The following is a 23,684-nucleotide window of genomic DNA, read 5'->3' as shown; positions in this document are numbered from 1 at the left end:
TTTGAGTGGACACATGCACATTTCTGACCTGCTGGAGGTCATTTTGCTGGGCTCTGGAAGTGCTCCTCCTTGCACAAAGGCGGAGGTAGCGGTCCTGCTGCGTTGTTGCCCTCCTATGGCCTCCTCCACGTCTCTGATGTACTGGCCTGTCTCCTGGTAGCGCCTCCATGCTCTGGACACTACGCTGACAGACACAGCAAACCTTCTTGCCACAGCTCGCATTGATGTGCCATCCTGGATGAGCTGCACTACCTGAGCCACTTGTGTTGGTTGTGGACTCCGTCTCATGCTACCACTAGAGTGAAAGCACCGCCAGCATTCAAAATTACCAAAACATCAGCAGGAAGCATAGGAACTGAGAAGTGGTCACCACCTGTAGAACCACTCCTTTATTGGAGGATGTCTTGCTAATTGCCTATAATTTCCACCTGTTGTCTGTTCCATTTGCACAATAGCGTGTGAAATTGATTGTCAATCAGTGTTGCTTCCTGAGTGGACAGTGTGATTTCACAGAAGTTTCATTGACTTGGTTACATTGTGTTGTTTAAAGGGGTACTCCGGTGCTTAGACATCTTATCCCCTATCCAAAGGATAGGGGATAAGATGCCTGATCGCGGGAGTCCCCTGATCTTGCACGCCACACCCCGTTTATAATCAGTCCCCGGAGCGTGTTCCCCGGAGCGTGATTACCGGCGACCACAGGGCCGACGGCGTGTGACGTCACGCCTCCGCCCCCGTGTGATGTCACGCTCCGCCCCTCAATGCAAGCCTATGGGAGGGGGCGTGATAGCTGTCACGGGGTGCCGCGTGCAAGATCCCGGGGGTCCCCGCGATCAGGCATCTTATACCTTATCCTTTGTATAGGGGATAAGATGTCTAAGCCCCAGAGAACCCCTTTAAGTGTTCCCTTTATTTTTTTGAGCAGTGTATTTCCGAGCAGATTCTTCAGAATGAATTGGCACTTCAATTCTTTCGGCTGAGGCCGGAATAAGAAATTCCGCGGCTGGTGTTTTAGTTGTAAACAACGGGACCCTGCTGCAAGTTTTTGTGTTTTTTATTTATTTATTTATTTTGTTCTTTAAATGATAGGGCATGCTGGGAGTTGTAGTTTTGCAACAACACGAAGGCTACATGTGAACACCTTAGCCTAAGGCTGCGTTCACACGGCCATCTAGACCCGTCCCGTTCTTCTCCCGTCAAAAACAAAACAAAAAGAACGACAGTAATGGATGCAAATGGATGTTATCTATTTGTATCCGTTTGTATCTGTTATTGTTCAGTTAATAAACCCAAAAAAATTATATAAAAAATTTTTTTTTTGTTCTGAGCATGCTCAGAAGTAAAAGCCAATCAAAAAACTGATTGAGAAAAACGGATGCAAACAGATGGCATTTACGGCTCATCCATTTTCCATAAACTTCAATGTTAATTTTACTGTATCTATTTTTTCTTCTGTTTTTTTTTTTTTTTTTTTTTTTTTGACGGAAGAAAAAATACTGCATGCGCCGTTTTTCTGCCATCATAAAAAAAAAAACGGAAACGAGTGCAGACGGGTACAAACGTATGTAAACGGATTGTAAAAAAAAATCCCATTGACCTGAATGGGATTTAAAAAAACAAAAACTTTTTTTTTATCCATTTACAGCCTGCAAGAACGGAACCGAAACAGGAATAATAAAAAAAAAACAAACAAACCGGGGACAGACGGCCGTGTGAACGCCACCTTAGCAGTGTTTGCCAAAACTGTCTCTCCAGCTGATGATGAACTACAATTCCCATTATGCCTGTGGACAGATACAACTGTCAGGTCATGATGGGAGTTGTATTTTTGCTACAGCTGGAGAGTAGAGATGAGCGAAGTTACAGTAAATTCGATTCGTCACGAACTTGTCGGCTCGGCAGTTGATGACTAGAGATGAGCGAACTTACAGTAAAATCGATTCGTCACGAACTTCTCGGCTCGGCAGTTGATGACTTATCCTGCATAAATTAGTTCCGCTTTCAGGTGCTCCGGTGGGCTGGAAAAGGTGGATACAGTCCTAGGAAAGAGTCTCCGGGGACTGTATCCACCTTTTCCAGCCCACCGGAGCACCTGAAAGCTGAACTAATTTATGCAGGATAAGTCATCAACTGCCGAGCCGAGAAGTTCGTGACGAATCGAATTTACTGTAAGTTTGCTCATCTCTATTGATGACTTATCCTGCAATAAATCAGTTCAGCTTTCAGGTGCTCCCGTGGGCTGGAAAAGGTGGATACAGTCCTAGGAGACTCTTTCCTAGGAATGTATCCACCTTTTCCAGCCCACCGGAGCACCGGAAAGCTGAACTAATTTATGCAGGAAAAGTCATCAACTGCCGAGCCGAGAAGTTCGTGATGAATCGAATTTACTGTAAGTTCGCTCATCTCTACTGGAGAGCTACAGATTGTGTATCCTCCAGATCAGTCTTTCCCAACTAGTGAGCCTCCAGCTGTTGCACAACTACAACTCCCAGCATGCCCGGACAGCCGAAGGCTGTCCGGGCATGCTGGGAGTTGTAGTTGTGCAACAGCTGGAGGCTCACTAGTTGGGAAAGACTGATCTAGATGGGAGAAAGGTGTAAAGGGGTCACCTATGGAGCCTCATCCAGAACAGAGAGGTGCTGCGTCACCATGTCCCAGCGCCGGGTTATCTTTGGGAGGCAGATCGCCCTCTTATATATACCTATCGCTCTCCCGTCCCCTTATCACAGGGGCACACGCCCTCAGGGCTTCCCAGTTCTCACAGTTTTGCCGGCCAGTTTACCCTGTCGTCAGTAATATTCACCCGTCTAGTGTTTAAAGAATGCGTGACACCATCATGTGACCGTCATCCCCTGCCCCCCCGGCCCAGGACTGATAACGCGTAGACTCTATCATGTATATCTATATACCATCTATATCCAGAAGCAGCTCATGCACCAGCAGACGTCTTAGATTTTCTTCTTTCCTCTTCCTTCAAGCAGAGTATAGTTATTTCTGGTTGTAAACCTTTTATTATAGCAAAATGCAACTCTCTCATATACTTCATAATGCCATTTTTTGGGGGCTTTTCAAGCTCTTTATTAGAGATGAGCGAACTTACAGTAAATTTGATTCGTCGCGAACTTCTCGGCTCGGCAGTTGATGACTTTTCCTGCGTAAATCAGTTCAGCTTTCAGGTGCTCCGGTGGGCTGGAAAAGGTGGATACAGTCCTAGGAGACTCTTTCCTAGGAATGTATCCACCTTTTCCAGCCCACCGGAGCACCCGAAGGCTGAACTAATTTATGCAGGATAAGTCATCAACTGCCGAGCCGAGAAGTTTGTGACGAATTGAATTCACTGTAAGTTCGCTCATCTCTACTTTTTATGTATGGTCAACAAATGGGATCTGTCTTGGAGCTGACAGTCTGGCCTGATCGTGTACTAGTCGCGCCAAGATGGAAAAGACGGCTCGTTGTGCCGCACTGTACGGGTAGGGTCCCACGTAGTGTATACTCTATACCCATTGAAGTACATGCTATATGGGACCCTTCCCTAAACATGCAGATTTTTTTTGTGTGATTTTAATATATATAACAAAATAAAATAAAAAAATTTGTGTCAGCAGGTCACTATAAAGTGTCCCTGTCATTAAAGGGGTACCTAGGGGAAAGCATTATTATTATTATTATTATTATTATTAATATAAATATATATAATAATAATAATAGATTTTTTTTTTTTTTTCAAAATTAACTGGTGCCAGAAAGTTAAACAGATTTGTAAATTACATCTATAAAAAAAAAATGAAAATAAAAAAAATCTTAATCTTTCCAGTGAGCTGCTCTATGATCCACAGGAAGTTCTTCTCTTTTTGAATTTATTATTAATAAATATATATTTATTTATTTATTTATTTTTTACTTTTTCAAAATTAACTGGTGCCAGAAAGTTAAACAGATTTGTAAATTACTTCTATAAAAAAAAAAAAAAAAAAATCTTAATCCTTCCAGTATTTATCAGCTGCTGTATGATCCACAGGAAGTTCTTTTCGAATTTATTATTAATAAATATATATTTATTTTATTATTTTTTTATTTTTTCAAAATTAACTGGTGCCAGAAAGTTAAACAGATTTGTAAATTACTTCTGTAAAAAAAAAAAAAAAAAAAAATCTTAATCTTTCCAGTACTTATCAGCTGCTGTATGATCCACAGGAAGTTCTTTTCTTTTTGAATTTCCTTTCTGCTTGACCACAGTGCTCTCTGCTGACACCTCTGTCCATGTCAGGAACTGTCCGGAGCAGGTTAGGTTTGCTATGGGGATTTGCTTCTACTCTGGACTGTTCCTAAAATGGACAGAGGTGTCAGCAGAGAGCACTGTGGTCAGACAGAAAGGAAATAACTTCCTGAGGAGCATACAGCAGCTGGTAAGTACTGGAAGGTTTAAAATTTTTAAATTGAAGTAATTTACAATTCTGTTTAACTTTTTGACACCAGTTGATTTAGAAATGTTTTCCAGTCGAATACTCCTTTAAAGAAGATCATAACAACAATTTAACCCCCCGGGGTTAACAAGACCTCTATATACTATGTGTCCAAACTAAAACGTATCTTTATTTCAATTAAATAATATCTCATTTAGTAAACGGTGAGAAACACACATTTAAAAACACGACCCCCTATGTGTCTCTAAGGGTTATAGGATTTAGAGCAGCCACTGGTGGCCTCAATATAGTCTGAGAGCACTTGTTAGGTGTTAATATATATATATATACACCATTAGATCAGGTTTTAGGGACATTTCATGCCTTCCCTGTATAGTGCTCTTATATGGGCTGTAGTTTATGCCATTCGTCTGCTGTGCACCGCAGGTGCTCAAATAACAGTGCACTTTCATCATTTGTGCATTATATAAAGGACACTTAGGGGTTGCACATTAAAAAGTGATACTGTCACACCCCGACATGTTTCGCCACTATGTGGCTTTATCAAGGAGGACAACTGACAGCAGTTAGGACAACTTTAAAGAAGTACTCCAGTACTGGAAAATTCATCAGTTTCAGATTGCGGGGGTCCGATCGCTGGGACCCCCCATACGGCACCCCGGCTGTCCGTGGGAAGAGGGCGCATCGACCACCGCACAAAGCAGCGGCTGACACACCCCCTTAATACAACTCTATGGGCGAGGGGGAGCGCTGCCTTTGATAATCTCCGGCTCTGCCATAGCGTTGTATTGATGTGGCGTGTCGGTCGCTGCTTTGTGTGGTGGAAGACACACGCTATCTGCCCTGAGATCCGGGGCCCCATATGGGAGATCGTGGGGTCCCAGAGGCCGGACCCCCCACAATCTGAAACGTTTCCTCTATCCTTAGGATAAGAGATACGGTTTCCATTACTGGACTACTCCCTTAAAAAAAAAAAAAATTGACAAAAGTTTTGATCCGTAGGGGTCTCAGTGCTGTGATCCCCACTGGTCAGGAGAATGAGCGGGGGAAAATGCTGTTCAAGCCACTGTGCTTTACCTGATTCATCCCACAACAGATACCAATAGTGCCTGACAGTCCCATTGACTTGTAGTGGGGTCCAACGTAGTGTCCTTTTTTAATTCTGTCAAATGTAATGGAATCTGCAACAGAGGTTTGTCAGGCCGGTGTGAATAAAGCCTAAATAAGAGCTGCATAGACCTCGGCAGATGACATCCTCCAGATAGGCCAGTGTATCCCAACCAGGTGCCTCCAGCTGTTGCAAAACTGCAACTCCTAGCATGCCTAGACAGCCTTGGGCGCTCAGCGTATTGCTGGCCACAACGATGTCCCCCCCTCGGCCGGTGATAGCCTGAGACCACTGTCATGTAGGAACCTGGGCAGCAGGGAGAAGGGGGGTCCGAGCTCCTTACATGACAGTGCGCTCAGCCTATCACCGGCCGAGGTGGGACATCGCTGCAGCCGGCGATACGCTGAGCGCAGTAGGAGTCACTGAGTCCAAGAAGCAGGAAGAAGACCAGCACCAGAGGAATGGGACGCTGACATCGGCACAACGGGGAACGTAGGAAGGTGAGATAACGTGTTTTTTAGTTTTTGCAGCCCGGGCACAGGGGAAGTGAAAAGTGTTGCGCCACAGTTCTCCTTTAAAGGGGTACGCCGGGTAACTAAAACGTATCTACAGCATTAATTGTCTAATCACAGGCGTCGGACCATGGAGTCCCTGGTGATCTTCGGAATTAGTTGGTGATTGGCTGAGCGGGCCGTCACTCCCACATGTCTACGGGGTGGGGCCGCTCCAAGTTTTAGACCCCCGGAGTGCCCCTTGAAAAACATTGCACTGCCACCATTTTGGATTCCTCAACGGAGGTGCCCGAATAATGTCCCAATACAGTAAGTTAGGGACGCGGTAACCTATCGCTGGTGTCATGTGCACTTGACCTCTGCTGACCTTACTGACTCCTCTGGGGGGGTCACATGTCAAGATGATGCATCATGGCTGCAACTTGAAACTCTCACTTGACTGTATTAACTTTCCCTCCCCTACTGCTAGTCCTTCAGGTCATGTGACTGTGATAGTCAAGCATGGTCCGGGCCAGTGGTCACAATATCTGCTTGCAAGTAGATATGTACAACAAACTGATGACCCACATGTCAGTATATACTATGGTGTGTGGTACCTGCTGGCAGACGTACATTGTGACCAGTTCATATTGTATATTCTATAGACACCTACAGGCGTATAACGCGCACAAAAAATACCCCAAGCAACGTAGTAAATTTATTAGAAATTACAATTTATTAATGTATGAAAAAGACAACATTTAAAAAAAAAACTATGAATGGAAAAAATACATGGATACTGGGATGAGAAAGTCCTGTGAGCTGTATGTCTGTATATGAGGATTATGCTACACAATAAAGAGAGAGTGGTGTTTGAGGTGCACGTTAAAGGGACGACAATTCTTAAAGGGGTTCTCCACCATAAGGTGATTTTAGTACGTACCTGGCAGGCAGTAATGGACATGCTTAGGGAGGATCTGCGCTTGTCTTGGGGCTATATGGCTATGTTGTGAGATTACCATAACACTGTGGCTAGCTGTTTGTGAACTGGTATTTCCTGTTTGACTTTTTTTTTTTTTTTTACTACAAATCCCACAATTCCGTCTTCCTCCCTCCCACACATCAGCCACCCCTCCCATTGAAACATAAATGAGCTGCATCCATTCAAAAGACCTGTGGTTTTCAATCAGGGTGCCTAGAGCTGTTTCATTAGTTGCAGATTGATCTCTCTCCCTCCAAACGATCGCTCCACCCATTGAAGCAGACAGGCTCCCTGTCATCAGCTGACTAGTGAGTCAGGTCTTGGCTGCATTGCTACCTGGGAAAAATCTGAGACAACAGTCATTTTGTATGCAGATAAAAATAAATATTGGGGTGAAAATCACAGAAGAATTGTGAGAAAACCGTCACACACAGGTACAGACACTATATTACGAACTACTCTAACTTTACAGCCCCTGTAGCATAGTCAAATAAAAAAAAATCCTGGAATACCCCTTTAAGACAGAGCAAGAGTAGAGAGAACCCTTAAAAGTGAATAACAGAACAAGCCAATGAATTAATATCAGAGCTTGCTAAATAGCAGCCACGGCCTAAAAGCAGTATTAAGATATAAAGTCCCAGATTTATCAAACTGTGTGAAAGAAAAAGTGGAGGGATTTTCCCACAGCGACCAATCACAGCTCATCTAATGAGCTCTAGTAAAGTGAAAGCTGAGCTGTGATTGGTTGCTGGGGAAAAATCCCTCACTTTTTCTCTGTTTGCTAAATCTGGGCCAAAGTGTACGTATCGTACAGCTGACAGGACTCGCCCCAGTTCCACACTAGTTCTCCGACGCGTTTTGCCGGGATGGGCTTTATCTGGGGGCTCTCATGCATGGTTCGGTAATAATGTAATTGATCTGCTCTTTCTCTCTTTCCTAGAGTCTAGCCCAGCTAGAGATCCTGTGCAAGCAGCTGTATGAGACCACAGACACCAGCACCCGATTGCAGGCTGAGAAAGCCCTTGTGGAGTTTACGAACAGCCCGGAGTGTCTGAGCAAGTGCCAGCTGCTGCTGGAGAGGGGCAGTGTAAGTACCTGTTCTGTTTTTTTTATTTTATTTTGACGTAATTCTGATATAAATGACATTATAGGTTGTTAAAGTGCAAGTCAAGACCACCCGTACTGCACAGATTGGTTTAGACACAGTGGTCTCAAACTGTGGCCCTCCAGATGTTGCAAAACTTCAACTCTCAGCATGCCCGGACAGCCGTTGGCTGTCCGGGCATGCTGAGAGTTGAAGTTTTGCAACATCTGGAGGCCACTGTTTGATACCACTGGTGTAGAGAGACGCAGCTCACACTGGGTGGTACAGTTGCCAAGGCAACAGTTTGATGCCCAGCGTATCCTGTGCACAAGTCTGGTTCATCAGAAAAGGGCTTGCTGGGTGTTGTATTTTTGCCTCGGCAACTGTACCTATTAACGTAAGCTGCAACCCGCTGCACCTATCTTTGCAGAATGGGCACGTGACAAGCTCTGGGCTTACACTTGCCTTTAAAGGAGTACTCTGGTGCAGACTACTCCTGCTCTGTCCTGCCCGGGGTGCAAAAAAAAAATGAAGATAAACCATCCCTCACCTTCCTGGGTTCCCGCGGAGCGCCACTGCAGCTGATCGGTCCTCCGGTCCATATTCTTCATACTTCCGTGTGAACGAAGCGTCACATGGCGCTCAGCCTATTATGGGCCGAGGCAGAACATCGCGGCGGCCGGCGATAGGCTGAGCGCCATGTGACGCTTCGTTCACACGGAAGTATGAAGAATATGGACCGGAGGACCGATCAGCTGTAGTGGCGCTCCGTGGGAACCCAGGAAGGTGAGGGATGGTTTATATTCATTTTTTTTGCAGCTCGGGCAGGACGGAGCAGGAGTAGTCTGCACCAGAATACTCCTTTAACATAATGGTGATACCAAATTTATATTTATGGTTTTTTTTTATATATATATTTTTTTTCTACTACAGTCAGTAATAGTGTACACGGCCAGCAGTCAAAGGTTGCTTTTATTGTTTCCACCGCATAAGCACTCTACAGATTCTGGGGCACAGTTCGCATGTACAGATTGGATAGGTGAAAAAATAGTCAGATCCTCTTAATGCAGCGTGCAGAAAGCCTCCGTTTTTGGGGGCTTCTCCTATGCTTTCTGTACATGTAAGCTGTGCTCACACATCTGTTAAAGGGGTACTCTGCCCCTTTACATGTTATCCCCTATCCAAAGGATAGGGGATCACATGTCTGATCACGGAAGATCCGGCCGTGGGGACCCTCTGTGAGCTCCGGGCCGGTGCTGCAGCATTACAGTCTCAGAAGTCTGGTGCTTCTGTGACGTTGCGCCATGCCCCCTCCATTCATGTCTATGGGAGGGGGCTTGACACCTAGTACACAGCCATCACGCCTCCTCCCAAAGACATGAATTGAAGGAGCGTGGTCGCTGTGTTCGCCAGTCATCCGGCACTGCACGGAGTTTGCTCCGTGCACCGGATGACTGGGCCGGACCCCCACGTTCAGACATGTGTTTTTTTTTTTAAAGTATTTATATAATTTTGGCATTTTAAGTTATAAGCATCACCAGTAAGGTGAAACAATGTGAAGCACAGACAGCCTCCGCAGGTCCCAGAGACGGACCCCAGCACAGTGGCAGGGATTCAAAGTATTCAAAAACATTCGCCAGTAGGACAGAAGGTTGCATCTGAGACCCAACCAGAGGAAGCCCAACGCAGACAGACACACACACATACACATACACACACACACGAACACACAACCCGGTAACCCCAACCCCAAACACCTCCCTCCAGAAGAGAGCAATGATGTGACACTCGACTCGACACTCCCACACAGCATGCAAAAAAGTACAGACTTCCGAAGAACAACGAAAACACAGATCAGATGAGGAAACACCAATGTTCTTCAACTTTGCAGGGGTATAATACAACCTCAAGACATATCTAGATTGGATCAGCATATCTCTATTACTGACTACTGTGGAATAATAAGAGCCTTCAACCTCCTTCCACTGACTGACAGACAAATCCGGGATATCAGCCACCCATTTATGAAAGGCTAGTGAGAAAGGGCTAAGCCCCAGTGTCTGGAGGAGAGCATAGGCCTGAGTTAGGGGTTTACAAAGATCCGTAGTGCCCAGGAGAAGCTCCACCTCAGAAAACACAGGAGTAAATGTCAGGGAGCCAAACTGCGCCCAAACCGCATCCCTAAGCTGAAGATACATGTAAAAGGCATTTCCAGGGATGCTATAAAGTTCCTTCATGTCCGAGAAGGGTAAGAAAACCTGATCCTCCCCAAGCAAGGGGATCACAAATTTGACTCCATGAGAACCCCAGAAACTGGCCTACTGTAACCCATGTAGGTGAGATAAATGTACATTCCCCCACAAGGGTGCCCTAGGAGATACCAGAGGCTGCGGAAATTTACTCGACACCATGGGCCACACTTTAGCTACAGTCTGAAGGGGAATAGGAAAAGAAGAACGAGAATGATACCTGTAGAGTGTGTTAGTAAGAGCTTCATAGGAACCCATAATTGCTCCAGCCAAGGCCGTCGCCGAGTTCGACAGATCCAGATCGATCCACCACGCTGCATAGACCAGTTGGAAGGCAAGAAAATAGTTATAGACATCAGGGGCAGCCAAGCCGCCATGCCATTTAGCCAAGCCTGGAGAAGAGCCCGACCAAGTCTGGGAGGTTTTCCCTGCCGTTAGAAGAATCCCAGAGCACAACATTAAAATATTTCCTGGGGGGGATCAAGGGAATTAAAGGGCTACTCCACCCCTTGCATCTTATGCCCTATCCAAAGGATAGGGGATAAGATGTGAGATCGCGGGGGTCCCGCCATTGGGGACCCCCAGGATCTCCACTGCAGCACCCCACTATCATTACTGCACAGAGCAAACTCGCTGTGTGCGTAATGACCGGCGATACAGGGGCCGGAGCATCTTGACGTCACGGCCCGCCCTTTTAATGCAAGTCTATGGGAGGGGGCCTAATTGCCGCCACGCCCCCTCCCATAGACTTGTATTGAGGGGGCGGGCTGTGATGTCACGATACTCCGGCCCCTGTATCGCCGGTCATTAAGCACAGAGCGAGTTTGCTGGATAGGGGATAAGATGCTAGGGGTGGAGTACCCCTTTCAGTGAAAAAGGTAAAGGAATTTGGAGAGGTAAATCATTTAAAATGTATTGATCCTGCCAGCTAGGGAGAGAGGAAGTGAGGACCAGGCCTTCAACCGCTCCACAGTGGAGCATAAGAGCGGCTCTGAGTTTAGGGACATATAGTCCACCAGGGACGCAGTCGCCTCCACCCCTAAGTATCTAAAACGAGGGACCACCTGCACCCCTGCCGGAAGAGAGGAGGGGGACACCAGACGAGAGCACCATTAGGGAGGACTTAGCCCGGTTGACCCGAAATAGAACCAAACAGGTCAAGTAGATCAATAAGGCACAGGAGAGAACCAGTGTGTCATCTGCATAAAGGGAAACCTTCTCTACAATAGACCCCCTGGCAATACCACAGATAGTAGGGTCCCTATGGATGGCTGCTGCCAAAGGCTCCACCACCAGCGCAAAAATTAAGGGAGATAGCGGGCACCCCTGCCTCGTCCCACGACCCAGGAGAAAGGGAACAGAAACATCCAAGTTAGTTTGAATACGGGCTCTAGGGCTATCATATAATAAGTGAACCCAAGCACAGAATCGGGACCAAACATCCCTAACACCTCCCACAGATAAGGCTACAACACTGAGTCAAAGGCCTTATAAATATCTAGACTAACCACCACACCATTAGTACGAAAGCCCTCCCCTACCGATGCTATGTTGACGCTTCACATTCACATCAGTAGTCCTACCCGGCATAAACCCAGTTTAATGACTCCACATAGGCGAGTAACTAGCACTCTAGCCAAGATCTTAACATCAACATTCAAAAGGGAAATAGGTCTATAACAGTGTTTCCCAAACGCGGTCCTCAAGCACCCTCAACAGGTCATTTTTTCTGGATTTCCTTAGTCTTTCACAGGTGATATCACTGTGGTGATGCCTGGTTCACTGACCATAATTATATCACCTGTGAAAGACTAAGAAAATTCAGAAAACATGACATTTCCAGGCTTTGGGAGCACTACAATCAACGCCTCCCTCATTGAGTCTGGAAGAGAATCTGCCACAGCTATCGAATGAAACAATTTAAGGAGTATAGGGGCCAGTCGCTCCTCATTCATCCTATACCAATCACCTATTATCCCATCTAAACCCGGGGTCCTCCCATGAGGAAGATCACGTATGGCCTGTTCCAACTCTTCAGCTGTAAAGGGGCCATCTAATGCCTCTACCTGAGCACGATTAAGCATGGGAAGGGATAGGTCACGTAAGAAAAACAGAAGTTCCCCTTGACAGGGTTTAGAAGGGGCAGCATACAAAGAGGAGTAAAAGTCCCTGAAGACAGAGTTAATCAACTGGGGATCATTCACCACAGAACCATTCTGGCCACTAATACAAAGTATAGAGGCCGCAAGACGACTAGCCCTCACCAAATACGCCAACAGTTTAGCATTCTTGTTGCCAAACTCAAACAGGGTAGCTTCCCTATCTGCCAACCGCAACTGGACCACCAAAAGAGACCTCTGAGCTTTGGCCCACACCCTCTCACTATCACGAGATGGATCCCTAATATATATGCCGCCTCCAAGGCACTCATTTCCTGCAACAGCCTTCCCTCCATAGCCGACCTAATTTTCCTCTGACCCGCAACACCCACTATAAAGGCACCTCTAACCGTGGCTTTGTATGCATCCCATTGAACTAAGGGGTCAGGATGAGAAACATTATGCTCCCAATACTCTGCATGTGCAACCCCCCAGGGCCTCCACAACTGCCTCATCCAGCCAGGGTGCATGCGCCAAATACGGGAAGGGGGTCTAGGACCTAGGTGGAGAACGATCAGTACTGCAGAGTGGTCTGAGATCCCCCTAGTGGTATAGGAAACATCACTTACCATCCGGAGGAAGTCCAGAGCAAGATCAATTCGAGAAAAGGACCTATGGGCTGCAGAATAAAAAGAAAAGGAGGACTCAGTCGGGTACTTCCACCTCCAGAGATTGGTCAGGCCCAACACCAAGCGCCAGGTATTAAGTGAGGATCAGCCAGGGTCAGCCACAGTGGTGCGGTCAAGCATAGGATCAGGAACCACATTGAAATCACCTATGAAGAGGACAGGATCAGAGGGAAAAGACAACAGTTTGTTAGTAATGAGCTCCAGCACAGAGACCTGAAAAGGAGGAGGCACATAAACAGAGACAAGAACAAAAGAAAAAGAACCCAGAGAACAATGTAAGATCACAAATCTCCCAAAGTGGTCACATGCTGCCTGGGAAATTGCCAACAGCAGGGACTTGGTGATTAACACAGAGACACCTCTAGTATAAATTGAGTAGGAGGCGTGGTAACCCTTCGCTATCCAAGCCCTTTTCAGGGCAAGAACTTTCTGACCCATTATAGGCGTCTACTTTAGACAAATAATGTGAGGAGACTGGCGTTTCACAAAGTCTCGACATAAGGCCCTTTTAAACTTCCTCAGAGTCCCCATCATGAAAAATAACACTATAGTGGAACAGGAACAACCAAAGGAGAACCAGGACAAGGAAGGGCAGAGCACCGGGACCACACGCAACCAACATAAAGACAAAACGGCACAGACACAAAACATGTAGACAAAGGTAACAAAGCAGAACCAAAACATTCCCCAAAAAACCCTGTCTAACACTAAATGGGACATAATAAATGCCTACTACGGAGCATAAAAAGAACGCCAATTGAGTTTAAAACTATTATTACTAAAACCCCCTCTCCCGCCCCCACCATAAACTAAATCGTCCGGTAACTAAGGGAAACTACCCAGAGAGTCCTTGGGGAGACTGGAACCTATGGAGACCCTAAGGAAAAATCTAGCTCCCTAACCACTATCTAAAGACAATCCTGGAGAGCAGTCTCTAGTAAGGTAGTCCTGGACAGTTCAATCCGGAGGTCTGACAGGGGGGCTGCATCCACCCAGTGAAGAGTGTCAATCGGAAAAGTAATTTTAGTAGAGGCCCCACCCACCACTCTCAGGCGAGCAGGATACAACATCGAGTAGCGGTAGCCCCTGGCATGTAGCTTCGGCCGGACCTCCGTGAACTGCACCCGCTGCTTGTGTAACTTCACTGAGAAATCATGATAGAAGGACACTCTGCTGCCATCACAGATGACCTTGCCCTTGATACTAGGGATCGACCGATTATCGGTATGGCCGATATTATCGGCCGATAATCACGATTTTGGGCATAATCGGTATCGGCAATTACCTTGCTGATAATGCCCCGCACCGCCCCCACCGCACCGCGACCGCCCCCCCCCCCCCTCGATCCGCCGCACCGCGACCGCCCCCCGTAGTGCTGGGCGGTATACCGGTATGGATTTTTGCCCATACCGCTATACCGGTCAGGCCCCTCCCCCACCCTCCGAGTCAATAAAAAAAATATTAAACTTACCCGTAATGGGGGTGGTCCGGCCCATCCTTCCTGTAGTGTCCGGCGGCATTCCGGGTGGAGGGTGAACCGGTCCGGGCTGTCCTTCTTCTCCGGGGGTCCTCTTCTCCATTCCGGGCAGGCTCCGGCCTAGTACGCTGCATAGACGCCGCTACGCCGTGACTTCAGGTGCGTCGCTGCGCACGGGCGTCACTGCGCAGCGGCGTCTATGCAGTGTACTAGGCCGGAGCCTGCCCGGAGTGGAGAAGAGGAACCCCCGGAGAAGGACAGCCCGGACCGGTTCACCCTCCACCCGGAATGCCGCCGGACACTACAGGAAGGATGGAAGGATGGCCCGGATCACCCTGACAGGTATGGCACCGCAAAAGCCCTATGGCACCGCAAAAGCCACCGCAGTGCATTGATTTAAAGCGCCACTTTAAATCAATGCTCTGCCGCGGTGTCGAGGGGGGATAAATAGCCGATAACTTATACCGGAATATCGGTATAAGTTATCGGCGCTAACCTCCACCGATTATCGGTTTCGGCCCTAAAAAAACGATATCGGTCGATCCCTACTTGATACACACTGCCCGTAGAATAGCATCTCTGTCCTTAAAGTGTAGAAGTTTGTCCAGGAAGGGACGTGGAAGGAGGAGGTCGAGCTGGAACTCGGTGAGCCCTCTCAACGGAGAAAGAAGGAGAAAATGTGTCCACAGGAAGAATTTCCTTCAGCCAGATTTCCTGGAACAGCACAGGGCCATTCCCCTCCACCTTCTCAAGGAGGCCCACTAAGCGTATGTTATTGCACCTCAAGCGGTTCTCCAGATTATCCATTCGACTCAGAACCCCCGTAACGTCAACCCGCTCCGGCAATGGGTGTAAAGTATCTTCCACCGTATAGACGCTACGCTCCACTTCTTCAGTGGGCTCACGGATCTTTTGTGTCTCATTTCACAAGATAACAAACTCTTGCCGCAGTTCATCAACTTTGGTTACCATGATTGATTGGCATGAGGTAAAGGCAGCCAAGAGTTCAGTGAACCGCTGGTCCATAGTAGCATCATCATAGACAGGCCTTTCAGGGGACTGCTGCTGCAGCGGAGTCGCAGATCCCTCAAACAATGACAGCGGAGGATCAGGAGAATCCCCTCTAGGACTGTCCGAAGCCCTGGAGAACTGGCTCATCGCTTTCACTGCCTGCACCGAGACTCTAGTAGCAAGCGGGGTCTGAGCACCAGGATCCCGTTGAGAAGGGCCACAGGAACGGGAGGACACATCATCAGAGGAGGCATCCTCATCAGAAGTCGGACGGGAGGCCTCGGCATTCAGTTTGGATTTCTTATTTCTATTACTACCACGGGGGCCACCCATGGCTGATAGGGCGACACAGAGAGCAGGTAGAAAGTCACTAGTCGCACAGTCCAGTAAGCTCAGGGCACCCCAGCAGAGCAGATAGGCTTAATGAATGCGCAATGCACCACAAGTCCCTGCAAGTACAGATGTCTCCCACCAGGGTACTCACAAGCAAGAAGGGCGATTCAGCAGGCAGTTCAGCAAAAAGTCCTTGAAGAGTGAGGCCAGGACTCCAATAGGGTACCTCTGGGTGTCTGAAGGCGGCACTTTGTAGCCCCCCCCAGGAAGGGCAGAGGAGAGATTAGCTGCCACACAGGTCTCACTGCACTAGAATCTGCAGCGCAGCCAGGGATCACTGCAGAGGCCGCACTCCATGGGGGGAGTAACCACAGCAACCAGGACTGGAGGTGCTAGCCCTGCCCACGAAAGCTGATAACGGTGACCAACCCCAGAAAGGGCCAAAGAAACGGGACCCCGGGAGAGCCAGTGGAGCCAGCAGAGACCACACAGCCCGCTCACTCAGAATGTCCAGGATCAGGGGGTGCCGCACCACACGACCAGCTACTCCACCGAAGCTCTGCAGTTCAACCCGGCCAGAGCCACAGGCCGCAGGGGAAGTAAGCCGCCCGCACCACCGAGAGCCGCCGGGCCCAGACCAAGGACCGCACAGAAGGGACCTTCAGGGAGAAGACTGGCCGATCAGGGTACAATCAGGGTGAAACAGTGGGGTCAGCGGGAGCTCTCACGGCACATGACCACTCACGCCGGCCTTCAGGCCACCCCCCGACTTCACACATATTTTCCCCTGTCCTTAGGAGATAACATGTCTAGCAGTGGAGTACCACTTAAAAAAATGTATGCGCTTAAATCAGTAAAGGTAATAATAAGATTTTATGTCCAATTGAGCGCTGGCCTTATATACTATTACTGACTGTGCTTCAAAGGAGCTGAAGCTGTGCACAATTACCCATGTGAGCTTTGTATTACTTGTATGTTTTTACTTTTTACTTTTTTTTTTCATTTTGCTAAACACATAAGAGGGGATTTATCAAAAGATTTAACTCATTTCTTGGGCTAAGAAAGTGGGTTAATTTGTCGCATGATGGGTCTCGGTGTTAAAGGAGTATTCCCACCATAGACATCTTATCCTCTATCCAACGCACAGGTTATAAGATGTCTGATTGCGGGGGGGGGGGACCCCCCTGTGATCTCTTTGCAGGACCCGGCATTCTGTACCGGGCTGCTGCTCCAGTCTTGGTAACCTCACTGTTTTCCGGGACTGGAGACGTGAGGTCATGCCACGCCCCCTTGTGACGTCACGTCCCCTACCATAGACATGCATGGAGGGGGCATGGCATGACGTCACGTCTCTAGTCCCGAAAACACAGAGGTTTCAAAAACTGGAGCAGCAGCCCTGAACAGAATGCCAGGTCCTGCACGGAGATCGTGGGGGGTCCCCTGCGATCATACATCTTATGTCCTATCCTTTGTATTGGGGATAAGATGTCTATGGCCGCAATACCCCTTTAAATTTGCTACTTTTTCTACAACTTTTGCTTTAGAAGCTTTTCCAAAACTTAAATAGCTATAGCATAGTTTGGTTAACTCTTTCCAGTGGTCCGGAATTTATCATATACCCGTACTATACCATGGTGTTCAGTCCGGTCAGAAAACCGGATACAGGGCAAAAATATCTGACTGGTCGGTTCATTGAAATGAATGAGATGCGGGCTGGGGTACGGGAGCGCCGTTTTTCACATCCCTCAGCCTGATCCGGTGACCATATGAACAAATCGTGGTGTGAATGCAGCCTAATTTGAGTCATTCTGCTCCAACACCTTTTTGGTGTTAAACACCAGTCTATAATATATTTCCTCCTTTGGCTCTTGAACATATCACCCTTGGGTAACGGAGCTGATAACTTGCTAGTAAAAGCCCTGGTAGGAAAATGTAATGTATTACAATGCACATCATATAAGGAGGCTGATGGATCACAGGATAAAATAAATGAATATCGGTGTATTTCCTTAAAGGGGTACTCCGGTGGAAAGTTAAACAGATTTGTAAATTGCTTCTATTTAAAAAATCTTTATCCTTCCATTACTTTTTAGCAGCTGTATGCTACAGAGAAAATTATTTTCTTTTTGAATTTCTTTGGACACTGTCTTGTCCGCAGTGCTCTCTGCTGACTCCTGATGCCCGTATCAGGAACTGTCCAGAACAGGAGAAAATCCCCATAGCAAACCTATGCTGCTCTGGACAGTTCCTGACACGGACAGAGGTGTCAGCAGAGAGCACTGTGGACAAGACAAAAAAGAAATTCCTAAAAGCAAAGAATTTCCTCTGTAGCATACAGCAGCTTATAAGTACTGGAAGGATAAAGATTTTTAATAGAAGTAATTTACAAATCTGTTTAACTTTCTGGCACCAGTTGATTTAAAAAAAAAAAAAAAAAAAAAAGTTTGCCACCGGAGTACCCCTTTAATTTCTCCTGTGGTGGCGCTGCTGGGAAATTGCCAGGTTCACCACAGAGCACAGCCGAGGCCGATCACTGGGGATCCCACTTTGTGGGGACCCATGTAAAATTAATAAATAAAAAAACAGGGATTTCCAAAGCGGAGGACCCCTTTACTTTTTGTTGTAATTTTATTATCTTAATAAACAGCAATGTTTTTCCTCTTTTGTCCACAGTCTTCTTATTCCCAGCTACTTGCTGCCACGTGTCTCACCAAGCTGGTGTCCCGGACCAGTAATCCCCTTCCACTGGAGCAAAGAATTGACATTCGTAAGTACAGAGCATAGGTCTTCCCCACTGTCATGCGGAGGGATCCCGACTTTGCATGTGCCCTAATACAGTGTTTCCCAATCAGTGTGACTCTTGCTATGAATCTCCAGGCATGCTGGGAGTTGTGGTTTTGCAGCAGCTAGTTGCACCCCGGTTGGGAAACACTGTCCCAATAGGACGTATAACCATCATAGAGGGGATTCCTTTACAGGACATCCCCTCTATAAGCCTTGTTGTCTAAGAGACCCTTTTCACTGACATCTATATGACCCTTATTTCCGAATAGGGCACACGGACGGGGTCTTCATGAGAGATCCCGTTTTAACATCTACAGCAGTGTTTCCCAACCAGTGTGCCTCCAGCTGTTGCAAAACTACAACTCCCAGCATGCCCGGACAGCCAAAGGCTGTCCGGGCATGCTGAGAATTGTAGTTTTGCAACAGCTGGAGGCACATTGGTTGGGAAATGCTGTTCTACAGCACCAGTGTTAAAGTTCCCTTGCTGACTCTTGAAGAGAGCAATGTTCTCCTTCTTTGCCTACAAAAGTGTCTTCAAGCTACAGTTTAGACTGCGTGTAGGAACCGTCCATATGCATTGTCAGAGGACTCGCTATCATTGTCGCTATAGATCCCATTCTAGTAAGCTCTGCACATGCCCATAGGAAATTTTACATTTAGTTGTGGTCCCAGTTTTATGTTGCAGTACTGGGATGAAATTACTGTGTGTGTGTGTTATGTGTATATGTGTATGTATATGTATATATATATATATATATATATATAGGGGAATATGCAAATCCGCTCATTACATCACCTTTTCAGTCGATGTTCCCTGGTATCAGCTTAGCTCCAGTTACGGAATATAAAAAGCTAATCGGGATTAATGCCAAGCCAGAACTCTCTCTCCAGAAGGAAAGAGAGACCCATGCAGATAATTATTATTATTGTATATATTATTATTTTAATTATTATTATTTTATATATATATATATATATATATAATTATTATTATTTTATATATATATATATATATATATATATATATATATATAATTATTATTTTTTTATTATTCATTATTATATTAATTTAGTTCTTAAATAACTTGTTTCTTCGTCCTTACAGGGAACTACGTATTAACTTATCTGGCCACCCGCCCAAAACTCGCCTCCTTTGTTACCCAAGCCCTGATTCAGCTGTATGCTCGCATCACCAAACTGGGCTGGTTTGACAATCAGAAGGATGAATATGTGTTCCGTAGTGTCATCGTGGATGTTACCCGCTTCCTGCAGGTTAGTGGTCGGTGAGAAAAATGTCATGAGTTACCTCTGGACTAATGCCAGGCTCTCTCTTCATCGTGCCAAATACTGACAGCCCTGCGCTCCTTATTGCCCAGGCATGTTCTGCACATACACGGCTTCCTGTGCCCACCCACATATTAGATTTGGGAGGGGGGGTGCAGGTAAGCAGGCAGATGAGCATCGATGCTGTCCTTTAAATGGGCGCTGTCATTAAAGGAAAACAGTCACCCGTTCACCCACACTAAACTCAATACACCGGGTGAACAGGAGACGGATGCGGGGTCTCTTACCAATATACATACCTGCAGTCCGGCGTGGTATCGCCCTGAAGATCGGATTCTTTCTGCGCTAAATTGCGCGCTGGAGGCGGGCCCACCGGCTGAATTTGAATATTCATGGTCGCTGGCCACGTGAGCATTCAGTAGGCACAGGCCAGCGACCATGAATACAAGAATTAAAAAGTATAAAAAAAGAACAAAACGAAAAAAACAAGAAGAAAAACTTTTGATGTCATAGAGACATATCAAAAGTTTTGGTCGGTCGGGGTCACTGCATAGTAGCACACCACATTGACTAGGGGGATTACTACCATCATTTAGTGAATTTATTTATACATTTCCAGGAGGAGTCAAAGAGGAACAGCACAACACAGAGTCTAGTAAACCGAACAAGAGCTCAGTCACCGCGGGGCGGCCGTGGCACTGATCAATGCAGGACAAAGCATCAAGGCACACGAACAAAAAGAACAAACAGGATCCAGCTCGGCAGATGCATAAAATCTCAGGGTTTATTCCCAACTAGTAACACACACAGAGCTACAGGTGGACAGATGTGACGCGTTTCACTTCCGTCAGGGGTCAAGTCCTGGGGGGAAAAAAGTGAGGGAACTCGCCCATAATTTCCACTCAAGGGCGGTGTTGCTGCTGTGGAAAAAGTGCAGGAACTCAGTTCCCACACATTCCTGCAGGACTTGAGCCCTGACTTCTGTCCACTTGTAGATCTTTTGTGTGTTACTAGTTGGGAATAAACCCTGAGATTTTATGTCTGCCGAGCTGGATCCTGTTTGCTCTTTTTGACACTCTAGTACAGTGGTCTCCAACCTGCGGACCTCCAGATGTTGCAAAACTACAACTCCCAGCATGCCCGGACAGCCAACGGCTGTCCGGACATGCTGGGAGTTGTAGTTTTGCAACATCTGAAGGTCCGCAGGTTGGAGACCACTGGTCTAGAACTTATAAAACATTACTTACTGATATTAATCAATTTGTTCCTTTTTATTTTTTTTACGGTGCATATATAGCTTTGTATATGTTCTTGTCCCCAGCTTTGTTTGGGTTTCTCACATACTTTGAAGGCCCAGTATTTCATTTGCCATAGTGTGTAATACTGATCAGCAGACTACAGACTTCTAGACTGTATTTTATCCTTCTGAATAAAGAAGCACTCCAGGAAACTTCTTTCTTGCTTATATAGTGCTGCATAGGCTGTTATTAGAGAATAATGTAGAGGTTCCTATGTATGCCTTGCGCTTACCTGTTTTAGTAGATGTGGCAGGCATGGGTTTTCAGCCATACTCATTGCAAACAGAATCGCAGAAATTTTTTTTCCAATGCTGCCTAGATTTCCCATGAATCCTCTGGCTTTGCAGAGAGAGAGTGTAGAGCCTGGTGATCACCCGGAGACCTGATTACATGGCTGTAATCCAGCAGCTGTGACTCATAAGTGGGTTGGAGTCAGGCCACATTATGTTCAGTTTTGATGCATTTTCTTATTCAAAGCGCGTTTTAATAAGCTTGCCATGAGCTCCTGCTACAGACCTGTGCCACAGACCGCCTGAAAGAATTTGCCCAAGATGGCGCCCGTGCCTCACAGTCCTCTTCTAAGAACTCTCCTGCTCCGCCATGTGCTCAGGCTGTGGGGAGGAGGCTGAGCTCACGCTGCTAGATGTGTCTACTCAGCTTCTGACTGTCATTCACTCCTGCAAGACCACCCTGACGGGCAAGATGGAGTGTCATTCACTCCTGCAAGACCACCCTGATGGACAAGATGGAGTGTCATTCACTCAAGACCATCCTGACGGGCAAGATGGAGTGTCATTCACTCAAGACCACCCTGACGGGCAAGATGGAGTGTAATTCACTCAATACCACCCTGACGGGCAAGATGGAGTGTCATTCACTCAAACCACCCTGACGGGCAAGATGGAGTGTCATTCACTCAAGACCATCCTGACGGGCAAGATGGAGTGTCATTCACTCAAGACCACCCTGACGGGCAAGATGGAGTGTCATTCACTCAAGACCATCCTGACGGGCAAGATGGAGTGTCATTCACTCAAGACCACCCTGACGGGCAAGATGGAGTGTCATTCACTCAAGACCACCCTGATAGGCAAGATGGAGTGTCATTAACTCAAGACCACCCTGACGGGCAAGATGGAGTGTCATTCACTCAAGACCACCCTGACGGGCAAGATGGAGTGTCATTCACTCAAGACCACCCTGACGGGCAAGATGGAGTGTCATTCACTCAAGACCACCCTGACGGGCAAGATGGAGAAGGTAAAGATTGATGTAGGCCTCGTAAGACAAGATATACAGGTCCTGAGGGAGAGAACCACTGAGGCTGAGGTGAGGGTTTCCTCCCTGGAGGACACGCTGGTTCCTGTACCTGCCTCTATCTCCAGCTTGGAATCGCAGTTAGAACTTTGTAGGCAAAAAGCTGAAGGCTGTCAAAACCGGCAATTATCAGTATTCCTGAACCGTCATGGCTCCACACCTGGTAACTTTGTGGCTCAGCGACAGGTTTCCCGATGCTGAATACTCTGGACAGGAAGTCAGCTGACCCAGGACTTGCCACTTCCTCTGACACATTAAACCAGTGTTTCCCAACCAGGGTGCCTCCAGCTGTTTCAAAACTACAACTCCCAGCATGCTCGGACAGCCTTTGGCTGTCCGGGCATGCTGGGAGTTGTAGTTTTGCAACAGCTGGAGGCAGCCTGAGTTAGAAACACTGCATTAACACACGGGTGATTACATGACCCAGTTACATCAATAAACGACATTGATGCAAATGGCTCTGTAAGACTAGTGAGGATTATATGGACAAAAAGAAAGCCTAAAGAACACACTGGAGTGCTCCTTTAAGACTATATTACCAGGATCCCTCATGGTTTTTCGCAACCAAGTTTCCTCCAATCTCATATTTGTCATATATCAAAAAAGCTGTATACATGTATACAATGAAATCCATGAATAGACAATACAGCAAGTGATAGGATTTGGCGCTTGTTTCCAGCATAGCGCTACAATGTAATGAAGCAGAAAACTGAGCAGAGAGAACCCGTTATGAAATGTTATTCTGTACCATCGTCTTGAACTCTTTATTAGGCCGGATTCACACCACGTTTTTGCAATACAGTTCCTGTATACGTTTTCAATTTGAAAACCGTTTGGAACCGTATTGAAAACCGTATGGAACCGTATGCATTGACTCTCCATTCAAAAACCATATGCCAAACGATGCATCCAGTTGTGTCCGTTTTGCAACCTGTACAGTTCTGTACGTTTTTTTTTCCCGTACCCAAAACCGTAGTCTACCATTTTTTTTTTGGTCTGGGTGAAAGACCATATTGAAACCGTATACATTTTTTTTTTTTAACATGGGAGTCAA

General features: G+C 46.7%; 1 protein-coding gene across 3 annotated transcripts in view; it reads left to right on the top strand.

Moving 5' to 3' along the window:
- XPO7 (exportin 7) overlaps positions 1-23,684 on the top strand; it is a 78,992-nt gene that overhangs the window by 11,066 nt on the left and 44,242 nt on the right. For all 3 annotated transcript variants that reach the window (XM_056571097.1, XM_056571095.1, XM_056571096.1), the window contains exons 2-4: positions 7,946-8,092; positions 18,621-18,714; positions 19,837-20,003. In XM_056571097.1, the coding sequence (XP_056427072.1) occupies positions 7,946-8,092; positions 18,621-18,714; positions 19,837-20,003 (408 nt within the window). The remainder of the gene's footprint in view (positions 1-7,945; positions 8,093-18,620; positions 18,715-19,836; positions 20,004-23,684) is intronic.

This window comes from Hyla sarda, chromosome 4, assembly GCF_029499605.1.
Source record: "Hyla sarda isolate aHylSar1 chromosome 4, aHylSar1.hap1, whole genome shotgun sequence".
Classification (NCBI taxonomy): domain Eukaryota; kingdom Metazoa; phylum Chordata; class Amphibia; order Anura; family Hylidae; genus Hyla; species Hyla sarda.
Note: the sequence above shows the minus strand (reverse complement) of the source record. Positions and strands in the feature narration are given on the sequence as shown.